The sequence below is a fragment of the Mycteria americana genome, chromosome 11 (genome assembly GCF_035582795.1).
Source record: "Mycteria americana isolate JAX WOST 10 ecotype Jacksonville Zoo and Gardens chromosome 11, USCA_MyAme_1.0, whole genome shotgun sequence".
Taxonomy (NCBI): domain Eukaryota; kingdom Metazoa; phylum Chordata; class Aves; order Ciconiiformes; family Ciconiidae; genus Mycteria; species Mycteria americana.
In genome coordinates, this window is record NC_134375.1 from 18722280 (window position 1) to 18744775 (window position 22496).

Here is a 22496-nt window from a genome sequence, read left to right on the forward strand (position 1 = left end):
GGGTGAGCCAAGGGCCCCTGCACGGACAATGACAAATTGCCTGATTTCCAGCAGCGCCTTCAATCCCTCTTTTCCTTTTCTCCCCCTGCAATCCAGCCCCACACAATCGCTGCCATTGCCCACACCAGCCAGCGGTGCATGCAAGATTAGCCGTCCCAGGTCACTTCGTTCCTCTTGATCTGCGGCTCTTTCCTTTCCCGGTGCTCCTTTAAACCTGGCCCTGGATGTATGATATCAGCATTCAAAAATGCTTAGCAGGACTCAGGCAGGGAGTGGGTTTTCTCCAGTGTGTAACCCCAGGAATGATACCAGGGATGCTGCTCCCTCCCACGCCCACAAAACCCTCAGGACTGAGATACCCGGGCAGCCTCTAGCTACTGTTTTGAAATTTGCAGGCTATGAAAGAGCTAGCTGAAGTCTACCAAGTCCCACTTTGCGACAGCTTTCAATTAATCCCAATAACAAGTATGATTAAAGTATTCCATAGCATGCATTACTGTACTGCATCTTATTGAGCAACTTTGCATCCAGTTATCCTGTCACTGCCTTGCACTAAGAGGGCCCTGGAATCAGGACAGAAAAATAGCAGCACATTGTGTGGATATTGTGTTTTACTAAGCTGCTTTATATAGAAACTCAGATTTTAACATGTCAACTTCATTTCTTTTTTGAAAAATGGAAATAAGCAGAGAATATTTTATAGGTTAAAAAAAGTATTCGAGAACAAGCATCCATACAGAAGTGGGTTTGTGTGTGTGCGCCTTTATATTTTTTTATGCAGAAGCTCTTTCGTTTAGGAAAACCGAGGTCTGCAAAATCCTGCAAAGCAGCAGGGTTTTTCGGGCTTTATGTGACAGTTCCCAGCAAGCGCTGTGCACTTTGCTGAGCTGTATCTACAGTGAAGGGAGAGCGGGCCCAGCACCCAGAGCCAACCTGACGGTGTACCCAGGGCCCCGTTAAGAGCCGAGTCCTCTGCGTGCAGGTACGTGGGATGCTGCGTACCAGCACACCCTGTACAGGCAGGGTCTTGCAGCCCAGGGATACGCGTAGCCAGGACGGGCTTTACCTGTTCCCTGAAAGGCAGCGTTTTCTGCAGATGTACAATGCGGTGCCCGAGGATTGGGGCTGTCCTGTCTCAGAGAGGAAAGGAGGCACCCGCTGAGGCTCTCAGCCTGCAAACCTGCAGGTTTAAGCGGGGGGTGTCCCTGGCTTGAGGATGTTAATGAGAGAGACGTTAGAGGTGCTGCCAGGACCGACGTCAGCGGGCTTCCTTCCCGCATCACCGTGAGCATCGGCTACCGCATCCCCCCTGCACCCTGCCGTGGGTAAATAGCTGTTCCCACGCAGGGCTCCCTCGCGGTTTTCTCTGCCTGCTGCCCTCCATCCAGCCCTGACCAGCACGCGGCTCAAGGGGTTTGCCCTCCTCAGAGCACGTGTAGGAGCACGTCGCTGGGCTTTATTCGGAGATGGGCAGCGCGCGGGCTGGCGTAGGTGTTTGCTCACGGCAAACCCCAGCGTGCTGAGAGCGGGGCATCGCCGGCTGTAGGAGGAGGTGAGCCAGCATTGCAGGAGCTCTTTCAGTGATCTCATCCCCAGGGGAGAAAGCTCAGGGAGTCATCGGCATGTCCTGCCTGTGGCCCATCACCTCTGCCAGGGACGTGAGTATGTGGCTCTTGGCTAGGCAGAGACTTTGGCATCTGGCTAGCAGAGCAGACCACCCTGACGTACAGCTTGGGAACACCTGAATAAGTACAAGACATCATATCCCCAGCAGCGGAGTTGTTCCTCCTCCGGTGAAGGAGCAGTAGCATCTGCAGGTCCCTTTCTGGCTGTGTACCTGCCGTGGGAAACCTTTGCTTGTGTGACGAGCGCACATGGATTGCCTGCAAAGCCACTGAGGGTCAGAGTAAACAAACCTGCACCCGCCACGGCGTGCGGAGTTGCAGCTGCCCAAAACACGTGTAGGTGTGAACCGATTTTGTGCAGCCCTGGAAGCGTGGAGTGTTAGAGATGGTCTTCTTGGGCATGTTTATTTGCTGGGGACCTCGGCCCCACTGGTACAAAAGATGTCGATCCTCCTTTTCCTCCCCAAAAAGGAATAAAAGGATTTTTTTATTGAGCGGAGAGACATTTGCAGCGAGGAGCGTGCAGGATGAGTTGTGCCCCTTTGGCGAGCGGGGAATTGTGCAATCCCACCAGCAGGCGCAGAAAGCGTACCCACAAGGAGTCCCGCGCCTCCCTCCCATTAACACCCGTGGCACCGACCTGCCGGGCCCCATCAGGTCCGACTTCAAGCCAATTAAGGGTGAATCGCCAGCCTGAGCGCACCCTGTTGCTGAGATCCCCAAACAGTGGGTGATCTCAGGTACCATATGTACTGCAAAAAGCGTGCAGCACTTCAATGCGCCTGGGTCTGCGTTTCAGCTTTCATTCTGCATTCTCTTCCCTGTTTGAAGGCAGAGCTCTTACATGATGCAAAGTTTTTCTGTGGTTTATTTTTGGGAGGAGAAGGGGGGGGGGGGGGAAGATAATGTGATTCGGTGATGCCATTTGCATCCTAGACAGATGATGAGTCGCTCTGGCTAGCAGCTTAACCCTATTAGGCAACGCTGGGACCGTGACTTTATTAAATAATACAAATTATTTTAATATTGAGCTCCTTTGACTTTGTAACTTCCTCGTAGAGCTACGCTGTCAATGTGAATGAAATTTCATAGTTAAGGAGTATAAAACAGAGTAAAAGGCATCCAGAAAGCACAGCGCCGGGGTGGATGTTGAAGAATACACTGTGTGTACTTGCAGTGATAGCATTATAGCGATACAAAAAATCCCAGGAAAAAAACAGCGCAGCCATTTATTTCAGTAATAGCTCAGTGCCAGTGTGACCTGGGGGTCTCCAGACAGATTCACGAGGCTTTGATAGAATAAAGTCATAAATTTTATTTTTAAAAAAAGACCTGGGGCTTCAGGGGATTTTTATTAAATTGTTAGCACTTTACTAGATCTCTAGAGTTTAATGTAGAGTTTAATAGAGAGGTTTAATTCAGAAAATGAGCATCATGTTGCCTCTTGTGAGGACCGCTTGCCCCGGCGTAGGCAGAGCCCTGCCAAGCACGGCTGATGGAGGATTTGCTCGTTCGGGCGAGGTGCAAGCGCAGAGTCCAGAGTTTGGCAAAGAGTTCACGTATCCCAAACACTTCCCATTTGTGCGCTCTGTTTCTGAACAAGAAAGCCAAAGACCCCACGGAGAAGTTAAATTAGCACACACCGCAATCTGTTACTAAAACTTAGATTTATTTTCTGAAAGAGAAGACACTTTCAAAAGTGTGTGAATTCGGGGACGGGGAATTACCCTTCTAATAGCAAACCCAGAGCTGCCTAGAGCCCTCTCGGTGCTTTGCTGCTGTGTGCTCGTACAGCTACACCGAAAGACCTACTTTTGATGTCGACTTTTGCATACCTAACGAGAGTAGACCCACTTAAAGAATTATGTGCAATAGAAAAGCTACCTAATGATCAGACAGTGTTATTATCCGGTGTGCGGCAGCGTAGCAGGACGATAACTATTTATTTACTCTTTGCGGATAATGTTCTGTTATTTTCTAGTCTTTGGCAATAGCAAGAGAGCATCTGATATATACAATATTGGTGTGTATCCAATTGTTTGTGAACATCCCAAGTTTTGAAACATGGTTGTGAGAGAGGAATATAAGCTTAAGCTTGAAAGGCTAAAAAGCAGAAAGCCCCGCACGTAAATGCTATTATGCACTTAATGAGGCAGGGTTTAAAAAAAATCAGCCACACAAGTTGGTTTTATCAAAGAAAATGTATAAATAACAACCAGTGATTCAAACTGCCTCACAAAGGGAAAAGCAGGGACGGGAAGCTAGCACTTCACTTGTGGCATTCAGATAATAGTATTTACTACACTAATCTTTTGGGCTTAGCAATTGACAATCAATATATTATTATCAACAAGCGTTAACGCAAACAAAAAGCTTCCATTTCTTTTTTAACCGTGTTCCCCTAAGTCCCTTAAATTTAATTAAAACCGGACAGCTCTCCCTTTAGTACAAATTAGAGTTAAAATCATATTAAATATTTGTTCTACGGGAAAACAAAAGTGTCAGCTTGTGCTACCGGGTTTGGCTGCTTTTTTTTTTTCCCTTTTTTTTTTTTTTTACACACAGAGGGGAGGAAAAAAATACCAGCTACTCAAAGTTAAAATAAAGTCTCTCTCCCTCCCTCCCCGTCTCCCAAGACTACTGTCTATAACATGTTGTTCCTTATAGAAAGTGGGATATGGTGGCATTTGCTTGATTAACTTGCTCGACAAAAGTGACAGCTGCTGTGGGTGCATGTAGCTAAGCTGCACAGCGCAGTTCCGCCTTTGTACATCTGTCAGCAAAAAAGGAGGAATAAAGAGTGAAAAGAGACAAATTGGTCCCAAAAGGCAATCCATTCAACTCAGGAGGTTTGCTCTATTCAAGCACTCGCTGGGAATCTCAAGTGCTAGGTAGCTTATTCAATTTCATTCATTCTTTAGAATGAGCCCACAAGTGTTTAATTTCTTATTCTGTTGAATAAAAAGGGGGAGCTTTTTTTTATTGGAAGCATTAATTGTAAGACTAGCTGATCAATGCCCGTGATATTAACTCATTGCTTATTTTCTGGTTAGCTGTGTGCTCTTAGATCCACAGCCACTAAACTTCGTTTCTGTAACGTGGGCAATGTCACACCAACGTCTCTGCTTCCAGGCGCGCTCAGAGGTGCAATAGTGGTCCCCGGAGCCTTGGCCCCTGCCAGGCTTGGGGGAACGGGCCAAACCCTCAGCAGGTGTAAATCAAGAGAGTCACTGGGTTATTATTGATGCCACCCGTGGCCGCGGCCGGGACACGATGGAGCCAGATGCTCTTTGCCTGTAGGGCTGAGCTCCTGACCCCGCTGCAGGTTTGGCCCTCTGCACTGGAGGAGGTTTTGTAGCTCAGAATGCTGATCTGCCTTTGGATGGCTCTTCTGGTCCCCCAGTGAACGGCAGGGGAGGGGGAGCCCGTAGGCAGGGCGCTGGGGAGTGATACCCAGCACAGAGGATGGGTTTTGTTGAGTGGTGGGAAGAAAAGTTGATGAACGCATGGGATGGGGATTGCTGCACGGGCAGGTCTCCACTGCCATCCAGAAAATGTATGCTTGCAGGGGAGAGATGTGCCTCTTCCTTCTTCATCGTGTGGCAGGTCTGTCCCCATCTCCTCATCAACACTGGGGACCGGAGCTACCTGTGCGCCTGAGGGACCGCAGCTCTTCGCCCGCCTCAGCTGTGCCACGTCCTCCTCTGGGGCCACCACCACGTATCTTAGCTCAAGAGTTTCAGACGGACTTGTGTCACCAAGGCCCTCTCCCTGCTCTTTCCCCACCTTCCCGGCTGTGGGTCAGCCTGGGGGATGGCACATCACCTTCTGCAGCAAACAAAGCCCGGGTTTCCAAAACACGGCCTGAGGAATAGCCGGGGCTCAGCTCTGGCAGCCCGGCCGAGACCTTGCTAGCGCCGGCTGGGAGCAGGGCAGGAGGCACGCTTTGTCCCGCCACCGCTCTCGTCCACATCCAGCATCCCAGCTGAGCTGGGCTTTGGAGGAAGCTCTCAAACTGGGATGGCATACGCTGCTGTGTACATTCATGCTTGCTGGGAACGTGTGTCTCTTTTTTTTTTGAAAGAAAAGAGTAGGAAACTGCATTGGCCGTGAGGCTCTATACTTCATCCTTACTGTCTTTACCAAGTTTTTGTAATTGCAGTTACTTCCTGGGCTCAACAGTGAAAGAAACATTGAGGGAAGGTGGAGAGGAACGCCTTGGTGGTCACAGAAGACCAGAGGGACAAGAGCGGTCCTTCCGTGACTGCCATCAAGCAGCCTGGGCTTTGGGTTGCGGGCCTGCAGACAGCATCGTGCGTACAAACCTGGCTGCACGCGCGCACAGGGTGTGCCGAGAGCGCGCGCAGGAGCATGGTCGCTTGGGCAGGCGGGCTTCACCAGAAGAGCTCCTGCTCCCATTCACTGGGCAAGTCTTCACGCAACGCTGGCAGCTGTGCGCGCAGAGCTGGTCCCCGGAGAGCACGGTCCTGAGCTGCTACGGCTGCATCCCTACCTTCCCTGCGGAGACGACACCCGCCAAGGGGAGGTGGCTGCCGTGAATGCATGTGACAACGCCGAATACCGAATTTGATCTCGGAGCAGCCCAGGATGGAGATGGACACGGCTCTGTCGGCTGTCACGTACTGTCAGCAGTTGTAAATCAGCACAGCCCTGCTGTGCTTTCCACCAGCTGAGCTTCTGGCCCATTGGACGGGGACGCAAACACCAGATACAAAGAGTCAGTAATTTTTAATTCTTTTTTTCCTGGCTGATCGAGTCTCTTTGAGAGAGGGCTGTTGCCTGAGAGCAGGTTCCGTTTTCCTTTGGGAAATAAGACTCGCAGTCAGCACGTTCTGCTCTCCCTTCCCACCTCTGTGGTCTCCCCCCTCCGTGCGGGCCGGCTTGGGGATGCTGCGGAGGCAGCCGCCCGACATCCAGTCCTTCACCTTCGAAACACCTTGAATTCAAGGGTTCATTTCAAAGCTTCCTTTCAGCATTTCAAAACAAGTCTGTGTCCCGGACAAAGAGAGGGAGCCAGCCGGCGTTCGGAGCCTCCTTGTGCAGTGTGTGTGTCACAGTTTTAAATAGATTTGCCCTGCTTGGATTGGTTCTGGTTGGAAAGCGAGTACTGAAATGAGAGGTCATAGGGGAGAGTTACTATGGTAATTGAGTAGTATCACCAGTAGTTTTGCTCTTATGAGCATTAAAGCACATAATAATAGACAAACAACAGTGGTTAAAGCAAGCAGGTAGGATTACTATGTTCTTTTGTCAGAAGTATATAATGTCTTGTAGTCAGTTTTAAAGACTTCTCAACCCCCAAATCCACCCAGCAGTCACCTGCTGAGTAATTTTGTATGCCTAATCTCTAGCCCTTAACTACAAGCTTTCTGCTAATTTGAGGCAAATGGGTATTTTTGACACTAAATAGGGCAGTAAAGAATCCCTGACCTAGAAAAACTCCATTCCAAGGCACTGAGAGCAGAAAAATATTCTTTCAGCATCCTTGTGAGACCTTTGGAATGACATAAAATAGCTTTGACTAAACTGTGCTGCAGCCTTCGATTAATGGTTTGCAGAAACTTGCTGAACATCCCTACTACAACTTCCCCCATAAAACTTGTCACTTCACATTGCCATCAGCCACCACAACAATAATCATTTCATGCCTATTGCTAATTGCAAGCACAGCTGAGGCTCAGCGGGGTGCTCTTGCACAGTCCCAGGCCTTTATACCAGCCTCAATCTGTTGTATGGCACTTGTTCACACACAAAAAAACTACCAGTAAAGGCAGAAAGAGGCAGAGTCACAGGTTCCTTGTAATCCCTCTGCTACCCTGCTGACAACCCAGCCCTATAAGCATTCCTGGTTTTGTCCCACTCTTTACAAAAGCTGAAGTGACCTTAAGCTACTAGTATGTAAGCTTTTGAATGAAGAATACAGCTCCTTCAGGTGCCTTAAGAAGCAGTGTTGCATCTGGCTTACGACATTCTGTTTGCAGCACCCCTGGGGTGAGCTGTGGCTTCCTGTAACATGTAAAATATGAGTGTGAACTCAAGGTTCATGGCAAGGAACAGGAGGTCATGCTTCCATTCAGCTCACACCAAAGAAGACGGGGGTTTGCAGATGTTCCCGGGTATGTGTAATGACACCACCTCCCGGAAAGCGCAGGAACCCAGCACAGGGCGCTTTTTTTGATAAAATGTGCCACACTCAGTGTGTTACTTGCAGATTTATTCATATCAATTTTTGCAATTTATGTATTCAGAGACAAACCTGCTATTTCAGCAACTTATTGATCATGCTTTTGCATTCAAAAAAAAAAGGCGTGGGGGGGGACACACGAAGAAGTTTCTTGCTCGAGCTGGTTGGGGTGTTGCATGGGAAGCCATGGAAGCCCACCCCTTGGCATGTTTCAGCTCCTCTAATGCCTGCCCAGGAGCATGCCAGCCAGCCCGTGGCCCACCTCACCTACCCAGGCTAGCACCTAGCGATGAGGGTCACTGTGAAAGACAGAAGGGCAACAGGAAAACTGACCTGAAAGAGGCATTAAATTCCTGGCCATGCAAATACGGTATCTACTTGCTGTTACTGGGCTCTGATAGCATCTACAGAGCATCCATTTGCATTTCCTCTGCTGTTAGCCAGGTCAACTCCATGGGAGCCCTGGTCCCTTCCCTGCTGCTGTCCCAGTGGATGTGTGGCATCCAGCACGCATCCCCCAGGATGCACCCTCCACAGCCGTCCCTCACGCCGTGCCCCCAGACTAAGTGCAAATTGTCCTCTGAGTGATGGACAGGGATGCCAGCTAGCATCTGTAATGTGTGTGCAGCAGCGAGTTACGTGGAGTTGGGGTCCATGGACCTGGGAGCATCGATGAGGTCTGCTCGTTCTTTACAACCAGGTGTGAGGAGTTTTGAGAAAATATATTTATACTAGTTAGTCTGGTGTGCCCACACCACAGCTTAGCTGGCCCTGGGGCTCCAGAAAGGTGCCTGAAATGGGTTGCAGGCCCATGGCAAGGCCCCAAAGTTCAGCATTTGGGCTGTGCCCTCTGCACCTTGTGTATGGGGACAAGCCACAAGGCTGGAGCCCAAGCCCTGAGGAACCCCGCGTCCCCGGCACGTGCCCCGCTGCCCTTCGGGGAATGGCAGACCCACCCGGGGGGAGCGAGGCAGCCGGTGTCCCGACAGGACCATGCTCTTTTGTCTGAAATCATCACATTTCTGTTTTGGAGCATTTGGCTTTGTTGTTGTTTTTTTAATAATATAATCATATGCAAATGTTATCTTCTTTGGTAGGTTAGTCATGAATCAGAGGGCTTGTGCGTCTTATAGCACATCAACACTAGTGATAGCTAAAGGGAACATTTAATTTATGGGCTAACTTATTTTTATGAATATGCAGGGCTTAAATTCAGCAGTTGGTGTGTGCTCTATGAAGTGACGTGACGGTTTTGTGTATCAAGATCAATGAATTAGACTTTGTCTTTTTCTCATAAAGCAGAAAGTCTTTGGAGTAACTTAGCTTTGAGAAAGAGAGCTCCTTTCATGCAGCCGAGGAATACGCCTGGCTGAGCCCTTGTCAGCCAGTGCTCAAGAGGAGAGGGGTGTGATTCGGCTTCGGCTCAGAGGAGTTTGCGTCTCCCCAGCATCCAGCGTGTTGGAGTGCCTACCAGAAACACAGAAAAATGTTTCATTTTGCTTAATCTGAAGGTCTCGTGGCAGCAAAGTCACCTTGCCGATAACCTCCGGGCAGAGGTTATAACTTCTGTTTCGGATCCACACAGCCATGTAGGTGTACGTGGCACGGGACAAACAGAAATGGCAGGACCTGCCCCTGCCGGGGACTTCTCATCTCGTTTAGAGGTGACATAAACAGCCGGCAGATCGTTTTGTGGAAGACGAGAGGCAGCAGTGGAAGGGCGAGGGCGTGTGTATGTAACATACGGTCGCTTCGTTCCTCTGCGGGTTTTGATTTAAAGAGGTGGTGGAAGGAGGCGTTTGGGTGACCTGGGCATCCGTGTGCCAGCACAGCCCTGGGTCACAGCTAACGTCACCCGAGAGCGTGACTCATTTAAGCATGCCGATTGCAGAAAAGTAACATTATAAACATTAGCGATTTCTCTCTGTTTTGCCCACGTGGGCCCCCAGCATTACAGGGGAACCCAGGCAGATCCCCCAGTGACAGCAGTCGCTTTGTGCCACCCCCCCAGCTGGCTGCTGGCTGCCCTGGGTCGTTGTCCCAGCACCCACAGGCACCTGGGGCTCTCTGGGGATATCCAGGGATGCTCTGACCTCTCAGACTAGTCTGAGGGATTGGAAGGTATGAAGACCCACCAGACCTTCGTGTCTACTATGCTGGTCAGGCCTACACCAGCTAACCAGGGTGCTTCACCCACAAGTCAACCCCCATCTGACGTCAGGACCTCAAGTGACAGCAACAGGAGCGGAGCTTGACTTCTGTTATGGAGAGAGCTCCTGCTTGCCTGTCTCAATTCGTTTCACTCGAGCTCTTAGCTCTTGCCAGGTCTCCATCCTGGAGATGAAGGGCCAGCAGGAATCTCTGCTGCAAGTTGCACAAGGTGTAAGCATCAAGCAAGAGATCACCATGTGCCCTTTCTTTGGTGACTCTTCCATCCCTTTAGTTCCTCCATTTTATTAAGAGGTGGTGTAGAAACAGAAGTACAGGAAGTGTTCATTGAAGTGAGGGTAAAAACACCCTTCCCCATGCAGCTTGACTAACCTCTGCTGTCTGCTCCTGGTGGAGGGTAGCAGCTCCCGGGTGCATTACCGTACGGTTCAATAATGCGTGTTGAGCCCACGTTTTTGTGATGCTGGGCTGGTTTAGCTTGGACTCGTTTGTTTGCTTTGGTGAGCCTTGTGCCAGCTTGTGGGTGCCCCAGGACAGCAGTGTCTGCGGGCCCCGACGCTGCCAGCTAAGCCCTACCCAGGCACAGCTTACGGCGTTGGAGCCGCACGCCCAGCAGCACCATCCCCGCTCTGCTCGCAGGCGGGCGCTGGCCTCGCAGCCGGTGTTGAAGGGTGGGGGGTGACAAGTCGCTGGCCTCAGTTTTGCAGTTACAGAAGATTCAGTTGTCTGCATTCACCTGCTGCGCTGGCAGCTTCAGCAGCTAGAGGGAAGAGGACGTGTTTCTGCGTCAGAGACCCCCACCCGAAGGTGCGGTGCAGGGAGGCAATAATGCCTGCGTTAGGCTGACGCAAGGTTTCAGGCTAGTTGGGAGGGAGCTGCATGTCAGACTAACCTGGATGGTGCTGATCAGGATTTTTATAAACTGGTCCGGTGGGCTTTTTTTAATCTTTAACTGGTTCTAGGTTAATTGCAGCTGGTCTGCAGTATCGGTTTTGATCTGTGTGTGTGTAAGGGAGATTGCGAGAGAAGGGTGTGACTCTGCACACATAGGCGTGATGGGTTTCTGTATGCCGACCGCTTGGTACTCAACCGTTGTGCTGAGCCCTGTGGGGACGGTTTTGTGATCCCCCCCCCTCCACAGCCCCTGTTTTCCCTTCTCTGGAGGGCTCGCTGCTCGTCTGCGTGGCGTCAGACGTGCAATGCCAGCCCTGCGTGAGCGGGGCACTGATCCGCAGCCCACCGGAGACTTCCTGCGCTGCAGGGCTGGCAGGCTGCTGCCACACAGCTGCAAGCCCTTTTCGCAGACAAGCAGCAAAATTTCAGCCCCTGGAGGGGCCCTGTGAGCTCAGCAGCTTGAAATAAGCTCATTTGTTTGCTGCTTTTCCATCTTTCATAACTGTGAGGGTGAAACCAAAGCATTTCCCGCGCAGCCTGGGCTGGCGTCTGTAGGTGCTTACACCAGCATCCTCAGCCAAACCTTGCCCCGCACGAGCCTCCCCTCCACTCGCCGTCAGGGAACCAGACTCGCTCCGTGGCTGGTTATGTTTGAATTTCAAGACGGTAAGTAGCTTGAGTGTGGGTCTGACACACTTAAAGGCAGGAGTGTGCTCTCACTGGGGGCGGGGGGGACGGGTTAAAAAATGGATTGGGCCAAACGCACACCACTGCTGGCAAGTCCCGTCAATGGCGAAATCAGATGACAAGAACCTTGCGGTGTTGCTGGTGGCCGTTACCCCTCCTAATAAGTTTGTTGTTGTTACGATTAAAATTTAAAAGCTCATGCATGGAAATTCTGCGTAAAAGAGGGTGCCTGTCTCCCCCTCTAAGTCTGTCATATCCCATCAACAGGCTGGCTAGTGGGAGAGGTTGGTGCTGACTGTGCTGGGTGCTGCCTGGGTTATGCAGGGCACAGCACGCAGCCCTAACGTGGTTGCTGGAGAAGTCCTGTCTCTCTTGCAGCAATGGTACACCAGCTCGATGAACGTTGTCTGCACCTGGCTGACAGACCGCATGGACCTGCAGCTTCACATTTATCAACTGAAAACTCTCATTAGGATAGTAAAGGTAATCGTCTGATGTGTTTTCGCTACCGTCTTGCTGTTGGAAGGAGCGTGTGTGAATGCCTGCATGCGTGCGGCATGTTCTCTTAGGCAAACTGTCGCTGGCAAATATATTAAGCCATCATTAAAATTCTTAAAAATTAAGATACTTGTGTGTATGGCCGGTAGCAAAGGATGAACTGGAACTTGAAATGCGTATAGATGCAAAATAGAGGTGTGCATATAAGAACAAAGTAACTGCTTGCCTGAAAAAAGGGAAACTGTATTGCTATTCGACCCAACCTGTACAGTAAGCGCACCAAAATTAGCCTTATTGTGGACAGACATGTTGATCACACCAATGAACTCCAGTGTTAAAACGGGTTAAATCAAACCAAAAGTTTTTAACGCTGTTTTACTAGAAACCTTTAAACCCAGCTATGGCTTGTGATTATCATTAGAATGCAAATGAGGATTGTTCTCATAGTTAATTGAAGTTGTTTCTTTTACAATGGGTGTATATAATCAACTCTAAGAGATCACAAAGGTGAGATAACATACCCTGAAAGTAACATTTTTTTCCTTGAGTGCACGTGTATGTGTATGTGTATATGTGTGTGTGTGCGTGCCTTGGACTAATGATAATTATTTCAGTGTGAAATCGCAGTGGTTTACATGAAATAATAAGATCACAGAAGGGGGTAAATATATTTTTGATCATTTTAGGTTCTATCTAATGCTTTTTGGTCTAGTATTTTATAATGTTTATGGTCTTGTGTGCAGTGAACACATTGAAGGCATGAATAAATTAAAACTGAAATGTATTAAATGTGCTTTTCATAACTGAAAACAACAGGCACAGACAAATTATTTCTACTTGTCAGCTAGCTGAGGAAAGCTTTCTTCCTTGTGCTTTATTTATACCAATATTACATTCAGAAGCAGCTACAACAAATCCAAGGACTTTCTGAAATAGCAGAACAGTAAATAGTTTCCACGCAGAGCACAGAGCAGAATTCAATGAACTACGAGGCCAGAGTTTTATCTCACAGAGTCGAGAAGTTTTTAAACATAAATTCAGATGAGAAATATTAATCATAATAACAAGGGAAATATAGCTGACTACGGAAATGCAACCCCAGTTTCAGAATTAGGTGAAGAAAGAAAGATTTAAGAAACGCATGCCATATACTTATGTTTATACATCAACAATTTTCCCCGTATCCTGGACTTAGCTTATTTAATCCCAGTACCGCAGGTATGATTATTTAATACGGAGCATTCTGGGAATGTGTAATCACGTTTGCGGTTATGGGTGATAAGCGTTCTGCTGTATGAAGAAAAATAACTGACGTTACAGGCAGATGAATGCATCCAGAAGCGAGGAAAGTTAGCTGGAGCAGAGCCCTTATCTGTTGCTTCAATGTCTTTTCAGACCCCAACCTACCATATGTAAAGCTCCCATATGAGCAGCCCCCAGTACATCCCTGCTTTGAAGCCTTTATGCAGCCGCACAGCCCAGCCACTCTGCGGGCCCTGCAGAGGCAGGGCTGGAGTCGCAGAGCTGTGATTTCTTGCTCGAGGCACCCGAAAGGGACCTCTTGCCCCAGCAAAGAGGTGGCCGGCAGAGACCCCTGCCCTGTGGCCTCTGCGCTGCCTTGGGCAATGCAAAACGTCCCCGGGGCAGGGATTCCCCTGGCATCCCAGCCTCTTCTGTTAGTGGCCCCAAACTCCGGGCATGGGCTGACTCCTGCAGCAAACAGGGGGAGCCGGTGTCGGCCCTGACCTCTGTGCCGTCTCCTCCTTCCTCTGTGCCTCTCCCCGCTTTAGAAAACGTACCGGGATTTCCGATTGCAAGGTGTGCTGGACTCCACCTTAAACAGCAAAACCTACGAGACCATCCGGAACCGGCTGACAGTAGAGGAGGCCACGGCGTCGGTCAGCGAAGGCGGAGGGCTCCAGGGGATCACCATGAAGGACAGCGATGAGGAAGACGAAGAGGATGACTAGGGAAGCTGGCCCGGAGGACCGGCTGGGGGTCGCCTGGTATCCGTGCATGTACCTCGTCTGTAACTCAGTTAGCCACATTAGGAATTTTTATGTCAGCTCTAAATGCCCATGAGAAGTTTACCAATACAAATGCCATGTTAGCTGTGTGGTAATAAGATTAGCATCTCTCTTTGATCCATCGGTTTCCTAATTTCATATCTATATGTTCATAAGCAATATGGAGCACCATTGTTTAATACTGTTAATGGAAAAACTACATAGAAAACATGCTAGGTGTGTCCCTGTTATAATTAAAGTTTAAACGATGCTTCATTAATGTACTGTATATACATTGATGGTAAATTGTTGTGAAGATGAGTGAATCGAGTCCTTTCATTTCTTTGTTTCTCTTCTGTGGATGCCAACTGCTTAAAATTAATAAAAAAACAGCGTTGTTTTTAAAAGAAGAACGAGGCAATTACAAATGATTTTTTTGTTCTCTCTGTTCATTTAAAAACCAGAAAACAAACAAACCCAGACAGCCGTTTGAATCATTCTGCATCCTTGTTAATGTACCAGGCTCTTCCCTTCAATATGCAGTTAACTCCATAGAGGCTACATCCCAAAGGATTAGTCATTCTAATTGCCACACCAGATTAATCCTATCATTATGGATATATCATGCCACATTACAAGTCCAAAGCAGTTGTTTTATGTTGACGTTTGCTCCTCTAAATGTTACATTTTTGTTTAAATTTCAAATAACCGTGTATGTACAAAGACAACTTTAATTACAATCTTAGACTATACAAATGTGTTTATAATATATTGAATATTTATTTCAGTAGATTGTAACCATAATTTACAATTCCTCTGTTTCACAATGGTTTTTATATATGTCATGTACATTGCATTTTGACCAGTAACTGCATGTCCATCAGTCCCCCCTCCAGAGCTTTTACTTTCTGTGTAAAATAGTGATCCATCTTGCTTTTTTTGCCTTATACAAGCCGACAGTTGTAAAAGTGTGAGAACTGTGGCTTCTCAATAAATAACTATTCAGATGTCCTAAGAATAAATTATGGAGTCTTTTTATGTCTGCCTTAGAAAAAAAAAATTACAAGCTGAGATGTAAGAGCCCCCACCTCTCAGAATAAAGGCATTTTCTTTTCTCATGGGTGTTTTTACAGTTTATTAATTAAGAAGATGGTTTCCCGATTTGCTCCCAAAGGTCAGGGTGGGACCAGACTGTATATTCCCCAGGTACGAGGACACTTCTGCTGTCACCTCCACAGTTGTTCCCACCATTATCTGCTCTCTACCTCCTATGATGTGTCTCTGGACCTCTAACTGATGGTCTGCTCTGGCACAGCCCCTGTTGCTACACGGGAATCAGCCTTGCCTGACACTTACCTTCCACCAAAAGGCCTCAGTTTGTATTTTAACTTCTCCCAAAGCAGCCCATGGCAGCAGCCTGCAGGGCGCTTACAAAGACACGGCACAGGGCAGACGCCTAACAAATTAAAAAGCAGTCTGGTTTGATGGAAATCATGTTAGGTTGGGAGTTTTCTAAGAGTTTTTGCAGTCACTCCCTCCTATCAGCCAACTCAAGCCGAAAATGACCCCTGCCAGCCTGGGTTTCAGTCATTTGAGAGAGAAGCAGAAGAGCTGATGTCCTTCACCCCAAGCACAGCAACCTGTTGCCATCCTGGGGAATGAGGACAAACGTTCACCACCCACAAATAAAAGATGGGCAAATGTTGGAAAAACGTCCTGCCTGGACGAACCTGCCTGACATAATGAACCGTTAAACTAAACCATCTTCCAGTGCCCAAGAGCCATGAGACACTCCCTGGACATATGGGAGAAGGAGGGGACCTCTGGGAACAGCCAGTGAAGGGGGTGTTGACTCCCAAATGGAGCCTGGAGCACATTCACCTGTAATGCTGGATTTTGGGTCCCTTCCCCCTATGGCAGAGTTTACCACCTAGCTCTGGAGGTGTTCTGCAGCCCCATCTGGATGGTCATACCCTACACATTCAACACCCACCTACCCTTGGTGACCTGCATACACCAGGGGTGGTGGAACAGGGACATTAGCAGAGTCTTTACTTTAGGAGTGGGCGGTAGGCATGCACATTTAGCACCATTTACCTGTTGAGAAGCCATTTGATGCACTAGCATAGACAAGTTTTGAACACTGACTGTAGCCCAGCAGTCCACTTCTTGGTTTTTGTCTTGGTCCATGATGCTGGTAGAGGGAAGCATTGCCAGGAAAAGCCACCTCTGAGGACTTAGGCAGGAATGTGGCCTTGTGGCCACTGACACAGGAAGCTCTTCCCCCTTCCTACCCATCCTCCAGCTGTGCAAATACTTGGTCCTAAATCCCAGAGGAACTGAGGTAGCAGTAGAGTGTTTAAGTCATACTGAGTCCACCAAAACCAGTTCAGGTGCCTCTGGAGGTCTGTCACTGGGACGCATACAAAAACTGTCTATATCCTGACATCATTATGCTTGGAGCCTTCAATCACACCCTGAAGCCCTCATAGGATGTGCCTGACAAAACAAGTCTCACAAGACATGAAGCAATGAACAAACTGCAAGCACCACCTGGTCCCTTCTTTCTAGGTGGTTGAGATCCACTTGAGATCCATACACATACTGATGCATACATGTGCTCATGCCCTCTTCATCCTCTCCCTCAGCTGTCTCAAATATTTATATGAAGGGCAACAGCTCCAAGAGGAGGCACTGGGAAAGCCTCACCTGGGGTGGTCACCAGGCTGGTAGCAAAGAGCACTGGGGAAGACTCAAATTTGTAGCTCTGCTCCCAGTCAGGCAGAGCAGAGCTGGAGAAACAGCTTGATTCTGCTCTGGAACTGGCTCCCTTTCTTTCTTTTTTTTTTTTTTTAACATGAAATATTTATTGGGTAAAAACACAGCCCACTTCCACCTGCCACCTTTCAAAATAGTGAGCCCTGCTCAGTTTTTTGAATGAAAGAGTGTGGGCGCAGCCTTCAGGAGATGATCCCTGGCTGTGCATCAATAACGCACATAGGTGCCTCCCTGAAGCGGCAGTTATGGACACCCTTGCCTGAGTTTCTCTGTCATTAGCAATGACCCTATAGCCTGTGACAGCTTTTTGCATGTCCTCAAACCCCAATAAAGCACCTCAGAGACTCCATAACAACCCTGAGGATATGTCAGGCTTGACCACACATTAAAAGCAAGGAAGCATTAGCCAGCTTACTTCTTTTAAGGAGTTTGGACCCAAAAGAGGAGCTTCAAGTTTCATACTTTAGTGTGAGCGGGGAGAAGAGCTCATGTACGAGCAATGCTGCAAAGCAGGATTTAACCTCCCACTCCAGAGCCTGCAGCCTGTGGTTGAGCAAAGGAGCGTGTTGCACCCTGATCCCCACTGCCTTTAACCCTGCAAACAGTTAAGTGGGTGCTGGCGGCCCGACCCTCTCCTATATGGGTGCTGCACCACGGTACCAGGAGCAAGCAGTGCCGGCTTGGGTTAATCCTGCAGAAATGTTGAATCCAAAATGGTTTGGGTTTGCCTGAAAAACATCGATCCGGGTTTGGACTATGCTTTGGACAGGACTCAGGCTCCCGCAGAGCAAAGCCACACCTCGGGCAGCATCTAAAAGGGCTTGCTGACGGATGGGAGCACTCTGGCAAACCCAGCCGAGGAACGCAAAGGTCTGCTGCTGGTTTCGCTTCAACCCATTGCTGCGATGGAATGAGTTCCAACAGTCAAAGGACTTTCTGCCAGTACAACTGCACCTAGATGAAGAATCTGCCAGTACAGTTATGTCAATCAGTTTTGGGGAAAGAGGAAAATTTCATTCTTCTGCCAGCAAAATTTTAAATTATAGATCAGGCCAAACTTCTCTCATATTTACAGGGAAGTCCAGCGAAAATATCCTTTTTTTGACAGACTTACTTAAAGCATGTGGCATGGAGACTGAAAATGCTATCAACTATTTGACTGACAAGTGTCAGCAGCTGTTCATCCAATTTGTTTTATGTTTCAGCAACTAACAGATTCTTTCCCCTCTGCTGTAATGCATGTCTCCTGGCCCATAGGCATCTTAGAAATTGCTTTTCTGCCTCTCTAGTGACCAAAACGTCAAAAATATTAGAAGACAATTTGTGTTCAGAAGCATAAACAGGCACGCAGCAAAGCAAAGATGATTTTGTCAATGTTTAGGCTGTGTTCTTTTTAAAAAAGTCACAGCAAACCTAAGGCAAAAATTACTTCTCTCAGCTTTAAAAGAAAAAGCTGAAGCAAACAAAGCACCTGATAAATCAGCACAGGTTAAACCACCAGTTACCAAGGGAAAAAGCACTCATCTAATGGCCAACCAGACCGCAGCTGAGCCATATTTCAGCCTCTGCACTTTGTCTGTGAAGTTCACAACTCTGCACTACCGCCACCGTCACCAACGTTTGTTCAAAAACCTGCTCCGTGGTGTCATGATTCAACAGAGCCACCGCTGCGTCAAGCCGAGTCCAGCTAGGAGAGTCCCTTAAGCCATTCACAAAAACCAGCCTTCTTCATCTTAGGTCTAGCAATGCTTTCAGAAACTCTTTGATCCCTGACTGCATATAATATAAATTACAATTATTGCAGTTGCCACCCATTCTGAACTTGCTGGACTAAAAAGGCTGCGTGACACCTCTCTCCAGTGAGCTGTACTCAGCCGTATTTCCCTTATTCAAGCACGTTTAGGCTCTTGAGCTAAACCTGAAGTGATATTTTCCTCAGCCTTTCTAAAAGATGCATATTCCATTTCAAGTTGTAAATCTGCATTTGTTGTAACTATGCAAAATATGGGAGAAAAAAAGTGCAGAGATTATATGCAATCTGCCAGCAGAGTTGTGTGCCATGAGGAAAATGCCTCACAGGTCAAAACAAAGAAAAACACTGAGCAACAAATTAGTTGCAGGCAGTAGCTAATATGGAGATCAAAAGATTAAAATCAACATGCAACGATGAAATCACTGGAATAATAGGAGCACTTAAGAAGATTAAGTCAATAACAGAGTCCAGTAGTACAAAAATAAGATTTTGATTATACTGTAAAATTTGATATTGGGAGAGCAAAAGCAATTACAACCACGACATGCTTCGCTCTCCCCGCCTTAGACCATCTTGGCTCATTTCCTATGCAAGGAATACAGTTGTTGAAATAAACAGAAATGTTATGACTCAAGTGCTCGATTCAAAAACAAACCAGGTGGTCAGATCAGATTGGGGACTGACAAGACGGGGTCTGTAAAATGAGGACTTGTTGCAGATCCCGGAGGATACGACAGCTGGGGGGAACAAAGGCCACACCGTTTAGGATTGCTTTCGGCAGAGAGAGCTCCACAAGCAGCTGATCTCGGGGGGCTGTCCCAGGCTGTCAGCTGGAGAGGAGCGGCATGCACTGGAAGGGAGGAAGGAGGAGAGAAATAGCTCAAAGGCTTGAAGCGAATGTGGTGGCGAACTCTGATAACAGGGAAGGGGTTTTTCTATCCAGCTAAAACAGCAAAGATTGCAGGTTTGGTTTTGCGATGTACATCAGAGGCAGAGCACACGGCAAACTCCAAGCCCATCTGGACCCTCACGTAAGGGACAAGAACGTGTCCCATAGTCATGTTCACCAGTGCTGGGGGTCACCCAGTAGCACAGCCCAATGGGGATGGGAAGGACAACCTGCTGAGGAGCAGCTAATGCTCACCACAACAGATACACCCTTGGTCAACCCAGGTGTGTAAGCAGGAAGAGATGAACCAGTCCCTCCAACACACACTGGCCATGCCCGTGGGACACCAGTCTCATCTGTGGACTGTGGGGCCAAAGGCCTATAGCTCCCCGGGGAGAAACGGTCACCTCGGTGGGGGCCTCCTCGCACGAGAAGTCTCAGAGCCCTTGGTGGATTCTGCAATGCTCTGCGTTTCATGAGGAAGAGCCGAAGCAGCTCCCCTGCTCCCAGAGCTGATGACTCGCCTGGGCTTTTCTCTAAATTGGTTTTTCAGCATCACCAACTTCAGCCCCACCCCCACCCCAAAATCACAAGCTAGGCTCATAATGAAATCAAATAAATAAATTATCAGCTATTTTTACAGAATTTGTGGGTGTTCTTGAACATTCAGGGAATACTTGGGTCGTGCATTGAAGATTTTTCCTGCAATAACAAGGTCTGGATTTTCAGTTTGGGCTCTGATTGTCGGGGGGATTTTTAACGGCTCTTCAAGCTCACGTCTTCTGGGGCGAAATCGGCACTTTTCTTGCGCCCAAGTGGCACAGCAGCAGTTTCACCAGTCAACCTGGGAGTCCTGCCAGACTCTCTCCAACTCAGCCACCACCACCACCAGGAACAAGGATGCTGCAGCCCAGCCGATCCCGCGTGGCCTGGAGGAATGAGGTAACACGCTGCCGTCCGCTGTCGCCTCGGCACCTCGCAGCCCGTGGAGTCCTGCTCTGCGACGGATGAGGACATCTGGGACAACAGTTCAAACAAGGGCAAATACAAATCTCGAACAACATAACACGTGGCATAGCCAGAAAGACTGGTCAACACCAAGTGGGGAGTGAGTTGCAAAAAGACGGTGGAAAGATTGGGTTTGGAAAGATTCTTACTCTATTTCATTTTTTTCATTGAAAAAGCAAGTAATTTTGAAAATGAGATGTTTTGCTATCTCATTAAGGGGAGAATAATTCAAAACACGTGGGGTTTGTCCCACTTATTTTTTTTGGCCATCCTTCTTTCAAGCAAAAAAGGGAAGGAATAGGAACACAAAACTGAAGTGGGCTTCTACCCATTTTCACTGCTTTTTGCTCCTTTTTCTGAAACGTTTTCAGTAGGAAAGTGAGAACAAGGCCATCCCCCCATTATATTCTCCTTCTCTACTTCCTCCCACCTTTTCTCCTAAATAGAAAATAAGGGGAAAAAAACCACAAAAACAGAAAAATTTAAAAGCTCCCACTCTTTCAAAATGAAAAAGTACAACATTTCAAAACATTAGGAAGGGATATCTTTCAGTTTCAGCATTCAGAAATGAAATGCAGCATTGCGCCATTACTGCAACGTGAAGAATTACTATTTCCGACAATAAGGATAGAGAACAGCAGCTCACCCCTTCAACAATTTCTTGCTTGCTTTACTGGCCGGGTTGACTTCGGACACGATGTGGACTCCGCCAACTCCTCGACTGCCTCCTGGGCCAGACTGGTCTCGTACCAGGAGCTAGACTTCACCCATGATGTCTCTCTCCACTCCTCCCAGGCAGGCAGTGTTTTTGGGGCATAAAGCCTGGCTGGGATCGAGCCGTTAGTTACCATTCCTGTTGACAGGCAAACTAGAATAGGCTCTGGCTCACTTTCTCCGAGCTGCGGAAGGAGGAATGAGCCGAGAAAAGAGTTCATTCAATTGCTTCTGTTTGGCAGCTCTGCAGGACTCTCTGCATAGACGGAAAGAGATGTGGCAAGTAAGGAGTTGCCATTTTTAGAATTACATAAGCCGGTTTGATTGCCATCGAGGCACTCTGTGCAGCTCCTGCCACGGTGCCCTGCCGGTTGCTCTGCAGCGGGGCTAGATTTCAAACAGCTTTAGGAACAGGTCGGATACCAGCTCTTAAAATTAGAGGCAGGTTAAAAACATCGATGTTACCCCTGCCATCACTGACAAAGTCGATCAGCACAGCCATGCAAGGACTCTGGGCCAGTGTGCTTCCAAAATCCCACTAACCGCATTTGCTCTGGGACCCATGCAGTGCTCCAAAACCTAGCTCCCCAGTAGTGTTTCATTATGCCAAAAAAAAATTCAAAATGAAATAAATTAAAATTATCTGCTTACAGACACACAGAAACCTGTGCATAACTCAGTGAATGGGCTGAAAAAATAGTCTGGAGGGACTCAACGCCCCTGCTCCAGCTGAGGTGGCCTCGCCATGCGCTGCCCCTGCCCCACGCACAGTCGCAGCGGTCCCTGTTGGGTGACACGGCAGCGGGGTCACCCACCGACCCTAAGGGCCCCGCAGGGGTGAGGGGTGAGAGGGACTGCCCACGGGGGCTGAGGCGTTGGTACTGCTCCTGTCACACGAGGTATCGTAGTTTCAAAGGGGTAACGGGAAGCAGTCAAATGGGTAACAACCCCCTCTTCACCCCAGCCCCAAACTCACTATCTGGATTTCCCCCTTCTTTTCTTGCCAATTTGTCCAAAAACTGTCTGTCTCTGACCACTGCAAACCGAACTCCGGCCAAACACCTTGGGGCCACCCCCGGGCAGCGCTCTGAGGGCGTAATTGCTGCCCTGCACCAAGCCAGACCCAAACCCAGCGCGGAGGGGCCGGGGCCCGGGCAGCACCGCAGCCCAGCTCTCCTCCCAGCCCGACCCCGGGCCCCTCCGCCGCACCTTGCACCAGCCACAAAGCTACAAAGCCACATCAGAAGCTGCCCCCCCGCCTCGCAAAAGG

General features: G+C 48.6%; 1 protein-coding gene across 21 annotated transcripts in view; it reads left to right on the plus strand.

Annotated features, from left to right (window-relative positions):
- CADPS (calcium dependent secretion activator) overlaps positions 1-14074 on the plus strand; it is a 225587-nt gene extending 211513 nt beyond the window's left edge. For all 21 annotated transcript variants that reach the window (XM_075513724.1, XM_075513725.1, XM_075513723.1 and 18 more), the window contains 2 exons: positions 11959-12063; positions 13869-14074. In XM_075513724.1, the coding sequence (XP_075369839.1) occupies positions 11959-12063; positions 13869-14048 (285 nt within the window). In that variant the 3' untranslated portion in view covers positions 14049-14074. The remainder of the gene's footprint in view (positions 1-11958; positions 12064-13868) is intronic.
- The last annotated feature ends 8422 nt before the right edge of the window (positions 14075-22496 follow it).